At 34.8% G+C, this 11674-nt stretch overlaps 1 protein-coding gene across 1 annotated transcript; it reads right to left on the bottom strand.

Moving 5' to 3' along the window:
* Positions 1-6575: 6575 nt before the first annotated feature.
* LOC120358017 (zinc finger MYM-type protein 1-like) lies at positions 6576-10255 on the bottom strand. The gene is made up of 4 exons (XM_039450420.1): positions 10087-10255; positions 9869-9938; positions 7921-8841; positions 6576-7851 (listed from the first exon to the last, which is right to left on the bottom strand). The coding sequence occupies exons 1-4, from the start codon at positions 10253-10255 to the stop codon at positions 6576-6578; spliced, it is 2436 nt and encodes an 811-aa protein (XP_039306354.1).
* Positions 10256-11674: the final 1419 nt, after the last annotated feature.

Here is an 11674-nt window from a genome sequence, read left to right as displayed (position 1 = left end):
CTGCCTGCCTTCATCCTAGATTTGATATCAAGAGCCCGAAACCACAAATCCATGTAAGTATGAATCATGAACAAATTTTATTTGTAATAATAAATAAACCATTTCTTTTTAGAATGCTGAAGTTAACCAAGCGGATTGACCTTTCCGCCCAAACAGGAGAATTTTTTTCCACTCATGAGTGGATATGGCGTGTAGATAATATAATTGCTTTGATGGAATTTGCAAGCACACACGAAAGCTGTAGAAACTTTGAAGTAAATATTTAAAATATGGATTGGGACATGTACTTACAACGGTACATATTAGAAATCCGTAAATATATCTTGAAATAAAATCTGGACACTTTACCTTATACTCGAAGTCGATTATAAAAGTAAGTATTCTAATTTTGTAAAATAAGAAAATTTTCATGAGGGTTAAAATTTTTTTCAGGACTTTTCATATAATTTTTTAAACCTTTTATGTGTGTTTCAGAATTTCTATAATTTTAAAATTTCTCAAATATCTTATACAAAGCTTGGAATATTTCGCAATTGACATATATGAACAATTTTGAGAAACTGTGTATATTTTTTCAGTATTTCTGGAAAGTGTTCTAATTTGTAAAAAAGTTTTGAGAAAAATTTTCACGAAGGACGTACGCTGTACAAGAAATTAATCGATCGTATTTGTGTGTTGCAGATTGTACTTTGTGCTTCAATGCGCAAAAATACTCGGTTTCGTTGCATTATTCGAAAGTTTAAAGTACTTATGTCGCACAATAGTATGGAAAACATTCACACCTTTACCGTAATAAAGCTGTTCGTTGCAATATTTAAGTACACTCTCTTGAATTTCGCTTATTTTTGGGAGTTAAAATAGGTGATGCTTTAATTTTGCTGTTGAGTGTAAACGCCAGCAATAAGCCTTGTGTAAAAAAAGTAAATCTGGATATGCATTCATTTCTTTGCAATTGACTCATAAAAAGAGCATTATTTTTAAGCGATGTGTGTGACTGCCTAATCTCCTTAAATAGTTTCACTCCGCCAGAATTGTATTTATTTTCCATGAAACTAGAACAATCAATAACTCTTCATCGTTTTTTAATTAAACCCAGGGCCCACTTGACAGTCACGAAAATTTGCCTTTGACCGGCCGTCTTAAGAAAAAACCTAGTTGACATTTAATTATTTCTTGTGCTCGGAACATTTTGGAAGAATATTCAAATCAACTCAAAACAAATGTAGATTGCTAAATTCCAATTCGAATCTAGCGATCGATGGAATTTTTTTAATCATTTGCGTGAAAACTACAATTTTTTAGAAATTGTTTCAAGAAATGTTGCCCTCTAAATTTGCCTAGGCAACTAAACTATAAATTATAGTCTCAGATGTTAATCCGACTATAATCATTGATAGTGAAATATTACTATGCGTTTCAGCTTATGTGTTTACATAATTGAGATACACCATCGCGTTTACGTGAGTTTGTGTAGAATGATTCCATTGTACACATTTCTTTTTCCCTCTCTCCTTTATTTTTTCCCTCGTACTATCGCGAATATAAAACCGCGCGAAAATCTTCGTATCTGTGACTCTTGGATCCGCGGTCTCTAAGCTCATCCGCACTATGAAAATCTCGGTCGACAAGTGTTAGACGGTTTTCTAAGTCGCGTCTCACAAATTGTGCATTGCGCCCCTCAGCCGTATTCGACCGAGCTACTCGCTTCCGCTGCGCACAGGCCAGATTGGTGACCTGCAGCCCTGAGCCTTTCACACAGCACTAATACTACGCTACAATACACTCAAAGAGTAAGTTCAAATTCAATTTCTTGCCCCGGTTTTCTGCCTGAATACTTTTTTCTCTTTCGTGTAAGGTTGTTTACATATTCATCTATATAAAAGTTACTGCCATTCCCATTTTAATCTCTCTCTCTCCCCCCCCCCTCTCTCCCCCCTCCAACCCCTCTCTCGCTCTACTCTTCCTTCTATTACACTTCTGCGAATTTTAACAAGCAAGCCTCGAATAGATTCAAAGTTCCTATTCTTGGCTTCATTTGAGAATTTAATCAAGTTTATCGATTAGATTCAATTCTTTTCTTTCTTCTGTTTTACTTTTGCGAATTTTAACGAGCAAGCCTCAAATAGATTTGAAGTTCCTATTCTTTGCTTTGTTTGAGAATTTAATCGAGTTTATCGATTAGATTCAATTTAACTCTTTCTCTAATTCTCTTTCAAGAATTCATTTGAATTTCTTTCAACTAGATTGAACCCACTTAATTTTCTATTTTTTTTCTTTTCATTGCACTTCTCCACCTTTTGGGGGGATATTTTTGTCTAATTATTTTTTTTCTTTTTCTGTTATTTATTTGTAATGTTTTTCAATCCACAGAAAGAAATAGGGTCTTAACATAATTGTTAACATTAATTGTAGTGGATAAAGTTCCCCAACGACCCACCTACAAGTGGAAATCACGAGCAGCCGCGGCTCATTGGCGGATTCGCCGCAACCGTCGAATCCAAAAATTCGAAGCCTTGCAAAAGTTCTTCGCGGATAGATCAGAAATCCTCGCTGAGAAATTGCATGATGCCTTATTAGCTGCTAACATTCCACATCCAGATCCCCTACCCTGAAGCTCTAACAATTTAGTAAATCTTCCTTCGAATCATGCTCTCACTCCCCCCTTGATATTTCTGTTAATAAACCCTCTCATTCTTCAGTTCCCTCCTCTGAAGAACCGCCCTCATCCTTCTGCGAGCACTCCTTAGACTCCTTTAAACTACCCACTCACTCCTCTCCCGATTTTTTCTTTGAACTCTCTTACTCACCGGTCGAACGACCCCCGTCCTCCAGCGAACACCATCCTGACTCTACCGACTCATCCTCCAGTACTCTCACGTACATGATTTTCCCCGATATTCCTACTTTTTTCCTCCTTCTCCCCCTGAATTGCCAATTCTTGATCTTGCTGATGAATACAAATTCCTCCAGTAGATACGAACGCATACGCACATACCTATACACTATATTTGTCATACAAGTATAATTAAAGATCTAAAATTACAAAATATAAATATATAGAAATAAATATATAAGTGTAATTGTTAATCTTCACCGTTTTCTTACGAATTTTTGCGAACCTCTCTAAACCTTTCTTTTTATTAATTAATTATTAATTTTCATCTATAATAATCTAATGTGTTCTAATTCTTACATTTTCATCTTAAGTTACCAAAATTATAATAGAGATAAATATGTAGATAAGTACAAATATAAGTAGCATATAAGAGCCGGTTCAAAGCTAAGTGCAACGAGGGGGGTGAGGTGGGCGGGGAAACTGTAGGTGCGGGAAAAATATATGTTGAATAAAGATTTTTATTATACATTAAAAAATTTTTTATTCAACATATATTTGAATATAATATAAACTAAATATTTAATACTGTTGTGCCACATGTAGTGAGCACAGCACTAAATATATATATATGTTCGGGATTCGCTCTTGCTCAAAGAATTGGAACTCATTGGACAACAGTTCAGACGGGTTGCCAATGAAGACACACTTTTTCATCGCAATATATAAAACTGGTTTATTCTTAATACTCGTGTACATATAGTACTTATTATTAAGTGCCCCGTTATATTGGACTGCGTTGCGCGTTATCTTCTATGATATTGCGTCACGGCTTGACGTATATGTTACGCACGGCCGTGATGCTGCTCAGACGGCTTGTTCAAGTTATTCTCCGCCGTTTCCAGATTCGGAGGCCTTTTTATCTTCCAATATTGCTGATGCTGAATTGCAGCTCAGCTGCAATTCGAATCGGCGGCGGTTCAGCTTCCTTCGAAAGATTATCCGCGTTTTCTGCGAGTCTTTCGAAAGAAAGTTTTGAAAGAGAGACAATCCGCGCTTTCCGTTGCTTTCGGTCGATTTCAAAGCGCGAGTATTTGCTTAAAATTAATATGCATAGCAACGAAATCGCTTTTTGTCGCTATACACTTGTATTAGATTAGGCTACAACAATACAATATTTGTGGTAAATGAAAAATAAATGGTTATAGAATATTTTATAAATATTTTTGTGTTGAATAAAGATTTTTTATAAATTTTTTCCTTTATGTATATTGCATAAAATATGTATAAAATATTTATATAATATAAAGAAAATATTGATAATAAGATATTGATAAATAATTATGAATCATTATCATCATTAACCATTTCGCATTCACTGTTAGATATAGGCCTCCCGTAAATGTTTCTTCTTTTGTGCAGTTTCTTGTTTTGTTGCGGTTTGTGTATCAAATTGTAAACGTTGTAGGTATTCAATAATTATGAATATCTATAAGTGTTACGTGCTGTCTGGACGCAAATTTTATATTTTAAACATGCTTAAAACAAATACTTGCTTAAAATAGTAGTATTTGAGACATGTTTAACCAAAACAGATTTGTCTGCCATAAAACTTCCCTAATAAACCCATGAGAGAACTTTGTAGATTTTTGCATGATATTTTTTGTATAAGTGCACTTATTGCATTATATCTTTCTTCTTAGTGTTTAAAATAAGCATTCTGCAATTCCAAATCATTGTAGAGATGTTTTACGCGTTTTGCTTTTTCCGGATCCAAAACACCGTAACATTCCTGAAAAAAAAGAAAAAATAAGAAAATTGATTAATGCAACAACGTTTAGGAAAACACATTAAACAACGATATTTAACGAACTTTTTCGATTCCAGCCTACATCAAACAACGTCACAATTCCTTATTATGTAAAGAAATCAGTATTTTCTGTAAAAAAAGAACAAAAAGTAAACTTACATAATGCATTGCTAAAAATACTGGCACTAAAAATGCTATTTGTGTTGATTTGGACTGAGCGATGGAATTATATCGATTCATTGTAAATTGATCCAGATTAAGTTTCTTTGAAGCCGAGGACATATCCAAAAACTCGCCTATTGATCACAAATGTGATTATATGAATAATAATGCGTATACACCATATTAAAATAATTTTTTTTAATTTTGTAATTTTACTTATTTTTATACTGTTTGGAAACTAATAAATGTATACTTAATCCAAAATAAAGGGGCATCTAGAATGCCGGAAATTTACAAGTTATCCATACAAAGATACAATATTTTTTTCAAACTTTCGTGCATTCTGATATAAAGTATAATGAAAAGAAATGTGCTTATCGTATCTATGGATAGTTGAATTTTTTTTGTACCTCAATCCTAGTTTTCAAATTGCATTATAAAAAAATTATAGCAATGTAAAAAATCGTATAGGGTACATCCTACTCATATGTGAAGAGCAAGAATTAAAGTAGTAACTAAAATAAAATTCTATATATGGTATGTTATAGTCTTTTATCTCTGGATTTGTTGGCTTGCAGAAGCTAATTGATAGTGGTGATACTCAGCATTACAATATTTGCTTAATCGAAAATAATGTAGGGGAGACCGGGGCAAATCGTTAGACGGGGTAATTCGATAATTGGAAATATCTTTTTATGGGTACATATTAAATATTTACTTTAAATACTGTAAACACGTCCTAATGTAACGATGTTGCTAACAAAGATTTGTTGGTAACGGCGTCATATTGAAGTCGTAGTAATGAAAAATGTGTTTTGCGACAGTCGAAGTAATTTCTGATAGTCGGCATTTCTTCGAAATTTAAATAAGATAATAAGGTTTTTTTGAAAACTTTGAATGTATCGTGTCCAGTTGAACGTATTTGCAGGGCCGCCGAGAGGTTTGCCGGGCCGCAGGGCTACTATCTCAGACAACACACCGTAAAAAAGTTTGTAATTTTTTACAACTATTATAATGGGCAATTTTGCGACCCACTATAATAATTATAAATTTACACAAGTTTGTTTTTGCAATATACAAGTAAATTGTACTTGTATTTGTATATTGCAAATACAAACATGTGTAAATTTACAATTATTATAGTGGGTCTCAAAATTACCCACTATAATAGTTGTAATTTTACACAAATTTTTTACAGTGCATGTTATAAATCGAGACATAAGATATCTTAAAGACGCCTTTAAACGATTTTTATTATACGTCTTTAAAATACCTAATGTCTTGATTTGACATTATGTTGTTTAAAATTACTGTTCTCCCTCCTTCAAAGGCAACTCTTTACAAATTACAAAAAAATATTCTTTTTGCCATCAAAGCGAACTGTAGAAGTCGGTAGAAAACTCTTCACAAAGTACAGCCAGTGTAAATCAATAAAAAATACTACTAATCATAAAATTTTTAATTATAAATATTTACTTATAATTATAAATATTTAATTATAATTGTAAATATTTACTTGTATATAAATACTTAAATACATTGCACACAAAAAGGCAAAGCTCACTACAATCTGCATTACACAAGCTGGCTTACATTATTACACATATTGCACAATGATATTTAAATATTGCATTTTCTGGCCTTTTTTGAAGCAAAATCGTTAATTAAACTCTCCATGTTGACTTGTCTCGCGAGTTCAGCTTCCACAGCCAACACACCCAGGCTGGATAGCCTATCCTGAGACATGGTAGAACGCAGAACACTCTTAACTCACTTCAGAGTAGAAAATGACCTTTCAGCACTAGCTACTGTTGCGGGAATTGTTAGGAAGATACGGAGAGCGATGCACAAATTAGGAAACAAACAAGCAAGATTCATTTTTTGAAGAGCATTCAATAGTTCTAAAGGTTGCAGAGTTTCTTCGCCGAAATTTGCAACGTAAATGGTTTTCAAATCCTCTGCTTCATTCACAAGCTCATACTGCAGATCTATAGAATACTTGCGCACCAAATTAGTTGCTCGTTTTTCAATTTCGTCCTTTAACATAGAGCGCATTTTCCAAAGGACGGAAAAGTTTTCACAAAGCTCTTGCATACATTTAAAGCGCTCAGTTAGGTCTTCAATCACTTGATCTAAAATAACATAGAAAACTTCTCTTTTGAATGTCACATCTGCAGTTACTTGTCCTGCTCCGTCGTCTTCATCTTCTTCTTCGTCTGCCATTTTTCTTCGCTTACGACCCCTCTTTGTTTCCTCTTGGAAAGATTCTGGCCATCCGATATTTTTGGTCACGATGACAGCTTCATTCAAAATATTCTCCCATCCTTCATCACGTAAAGCCTTCAACTCTGCTATTAAACTACTTAAATTTTTGCAAGTAACATCAACTGTTGCCCCTCGAGCCTGAATTATTTTATTGACTATGTCAATAGGTTTTAAAATTTTCACCCAAATTGATGACATAACTAAACATTTGAATGTCCGTACATAATTCTTGAGCCCATTGACGTCACGCTGAGACTCTGCTGATAAGTTGAGATGTGACAACTCATTCAGTGCTTCCGCTATTCCTGGGAGATGAGCAGCAAAAGGTTTTACACTCTCGATTCTGGCAGACCAGCAAGTTTTAGAGGTTGAGTGCAGAGAGTGACCTATTTTCTTCTGTAATATTTCCCATCTTTGGGGACTGGAACTAAATAAATTATACAATTTTTGTATAACTCCGAAGAATGTAAAGGCAGCACTACAACTCTCAGCTGCATGCACTCCGCAAAGATTGATAGAGTAGCAGGCGCAAGCAGAATAGATCGCTAGATTGTTGACAGCCAGTATTTTTGCTTGCACCCCTTTATAAGCACCTTTCATGTTGCTGCCGTTGTCGTAGCCTTGTCCTCGACAATCTGCTAAAGGAATTTTAAATTGCTCAAGTTTTGATACTATAAGCTGGGTAATGGCTTCCCCTGTTTTTTGAGCACAATCAGCATATGTCAAAAAACGCTCTTCGATTTTATAAATTCCTCCAGCTTCATCGGTCAAATTTACATATCTTATTAAAAATACCGTTTATTCAATGTGAGCAGAGTCTGGGGTTGCATCCACAATTATTGCAAAATACTTTGCTTTTTCACGTTCTTGAAGAATATAGTTTATTACTTCGGCTGCGCAGATATCTATAAACTCGTTCTGAATATCTGATGATAAATAGTGTACCTGTAGTCTTGTACCGGTTTTTTGCGAGTGACGCACTTTCCGTAAATGGTCATTTAGGATCGGATCATATATTGCTAGAAGTTCGAGAAGTCCAAGAAAATTACCATTGGAAAGGTCTCCAATTCTGTTACTGTCTCCGCGAAAAGTCAAACCCCTCTCACATAAAAACAAAGTTACATGAAGTAGTCGCTTTAAGATTTCTTTCCACACTTCTTGCTCATGTTGTATAAACTTAAACAATAAGCCACTTAATGAAGTGTCCATTTTCAATTTTCTCTGTTCCGTTTTCCATGCGATGTAACAATTCTTGTGCGAAGCACTTCTCTCATGTTCAGGTACTTTGTCATGTAATTTCTTCCACTTTTGTGTAGTGGAATAACCTTCAGATGATGTTAAAGCTGATCGTTGAGATTGTGGAAGTCTGCTGAAAATTCTGCATGGCAGACAATAGAGGGCTTTCTTTGTTCTACTCCATACTAACCAATCTCTAGGCACAAATTCACCATTCGCTAGTTTCTTCTTAAAGATGGAGATCGGCAGTATACCTCCTGTACTATCTTCTGGAAAACTTTCAGGCAACTTTTCGTGCGATTTTGTAATATCAATTTCAATGTTAAAGGTGGGCGATCCTACATCGAAATATGTTTTAGTGATTGGCGTTGACGATGCTGAAGACATTAATATTAAATTATTTGGAAGAGTATGATTATCAGTGTCAGCATCAACGCAAACAGACTGAATTTTGTCTTTATGTGATGTCGAAGGTTCTGACGTTGAAAAGAGCTCTAATGAAGTTGCGTCTTGAGAAGTAGAAGGCTTTAAAAATCTGGACAAAGAAAGTTGTTTTTTTGATGCGTCTTTAAGGTTTTTCTCCCACTCTTCTTTTTCCTTCCTCTTTTGTGCTCCTGATTTATATTTGTAGCTCATTTTTAATACTATTATTTCAAACACACACTTCCTGTCAAAGAAACAGACATGAGTGAATAATCGATTTGAAAATATATTGTCGAACGAGGTACCTAATTATCGGATCTAAATAATTATGTGCCAGTTTTAATCGTAACACGAGTACAATTACAATTCCAACACACGTTTTTTCTGCTCTTACCTTTCTGGAAACTGCAGTCAAATAATATCTATGAATCCAACACGGTGTCTTATATAAAATCCAGAAATAAATAACAATCTATGTTACAACTTTTTTCAACTTCATGCTATATGATCGTAAAAGAATTGAAAGCGCACGTATACGCGACTTTGATTTAAGCGACAAGCGAACTGCGGCACTGCGGATTTCGAGACGTAACGTGAGAACGCTGGCGGAGATCGGAGATAACTGATAGTGGCTTGTTTTATTCTCCGGTGACTCCGGTAAGCCGATTTTGAAAAGAATAAATAAGAGAGCGACGCGAGTCAGTCAATTAGTTTGCAGCTCTATTCTATGCAAGTTACATCGCGTATTTAGCGAGCTTCTACAATACAAATGTAAAACAAATAAGACGGTATGATTTGATGTGTCTAAACTAGATATGCTGCGAGTAAAAATTAAAAGATTCTGCGTTGTCTACTCCTATGTCGTATTTAGATTTATGTCTTTGATATAAATATATAATAAGAACATCATCAATTATCTCCTTATGTTTAACTCTATGAATTATAATTTATAGATTGTGTATAAACATGAACCTCCCCTCTATGAATATTATTTTTTTAAAACCATGTTTTTTATTAAAAAAAAAGGTTACTTCTTTTGTGCTAAAATCCGTGGCCGCGGGCCCCGTATGAGAGTCCGGGCCCCGGGGATATAGCCCTCCCTGCCCCGCCCTCTCGGCGGCCCTGCTGATGGCTCATACATCTTCTCAAGCCGATGTTCTCGAGTGAACTGATTACGAAGAATCTTCCACTGCTTCTGCACCATGTCCACTGCAAAATAGAATGAGCTATTATATATCCAACTTAACCTAACCTAATTGAGACCTTCAATTATGTGACGTTCTATTCATAAAATATGTGTAAATTATTTAAATCAGTCTATATTATCTAGTAAATAAAAAATTTGTTGTTTATTTACCTGGCATATTACAAGCATTTCCGATGGAACTCCATGTATCTGCTATAAATTGTTTATCTTTGTATTCTTTGCACCTTTTATCGTAAAGGCAAGGATTTTTTTGTATAAAATTGGCGAGCAATTCGCCAAAAGTCTCGTCCACCTCACCTGCATTTTCTTTATCAGACATTCTGACTGTCTCTGATTCAGCGCGATACCGTCGTTGTCGTGGTCGTGCTTAACCTGATTGTTTTTTGTCTTTTGTTGTCCGAGATAAAAATGAACTTCAGAAAGGACAAGAAACACGTGACAAAAAACACGATTATCGGTAAAACAGTGCGCGAGGAGACAAGAAAGTAAGAGGCAAAAAGCAAGAAACAGGAAGCAAAAAGCACATTGTAGATCAGGCTTAAATGTTACATATTTCATTGAAACTTTTTTAAATTAAGTACATCCACTTAGATTAAAACAAAAAATGTTTCAATAAAAATACACAGACAGTATCACTTAAATTTTATTTAAAAAAGGATTAAAAATACTGCTACTTGGGTTTTACTTAAAAAACAAATATACTATCACTTGCATTTTATTCGTTAAAAGTAGTACAGCAATTATTTCAAACAGCAATATATTCTCTTTATAATTGACACAATTTAAAGATTTCATACATTTTTTGGAAAAAATACATTTAGGTTGGGTTAAAAAATAGTGCCACTTGAGTTTTAAAAAAAATTAAAGATAAGGTGCGCGCGCAGACACATAAATTGACACCCATTTTTACCTTTTTTTGAAAAGGTAATTTTGTACTGATATCACGCGTTTTTGTAGTGTTAAGCAATATCTTTATTTTTTGTGATAAGTCATGATTTCAACTTACAAGTAAGATTATAATGTGTGTGTGTGTGTGTGTGTGTGTGTATGCGTGAAATTAAATGATTTTATGCACAATGTTTGTCAACGGGTCAGTTATACTGAATCGCGATCGTGTTATAAGGCAATAGGCGCTACTATTTGCCGGCACCTTAGTATTAGTCTCAAATTCCAATCGCACGTCAACTGTTGCGCTCTTGATTGATTCAATTTGTTGACTACAATCTATTATTACGAAAGGACCGTGACGTATAAAGTTCGTTACGGTGAGATTCGGCTCGAGATACTCGTATCCGAGGTAGGTTTTGCAGAAACGTGCATACATGTCGTACAGAATAACCCATCTGTTTTTACTAATATTTAAATTCATATCTTCATAAGGATAACTATCAAAGTTCAGATACAGTTTCACGTTGATTAAATTGCAATGGTCGAATCGGTTCGTGTCCTCGAACATCATGTTTTTTTGACCGGTTTGCAGAGCAAAGATAACGTATTGCGGTTTCTCGAATTGAATAGCGGTTTTGATAGCCCACGAGTGCTTAGTCGTACGTTGCAAAAGAGGATATTCGTAAAGATCCCACGAGCGAAAAGCCATGCTGAGGTGTCGTCCGCTCTCCAATGTGCACAGCATCAAAAGTTTATTTATCTCATTCAGTATCACGTGCGGCATTCGCCACTGAATCTTAAACAATTCTATCACAGGCTTTACCGCTGAATTGCCTTTCAGGCAATTGTT

Source organism: Solenopsis invicta, chromosome 1, assembly GCF_016802725.1.
Source record: "Solenopsis invicta isolate M01_SB chromosome 1, UNIL_Sinv_3.0, whole genome shotgun sequence".
Taxonomy (NCBI): domain Eukaryota; kingdom Metazoa; phylum Arthropoda; class Insecta; order Hymenoptera; family Formicidae; genus Solenopsis; species Solenopsis invicta.
This window is presented reverse-complemented; position numbering and strand designations above follow the sequence as displayed.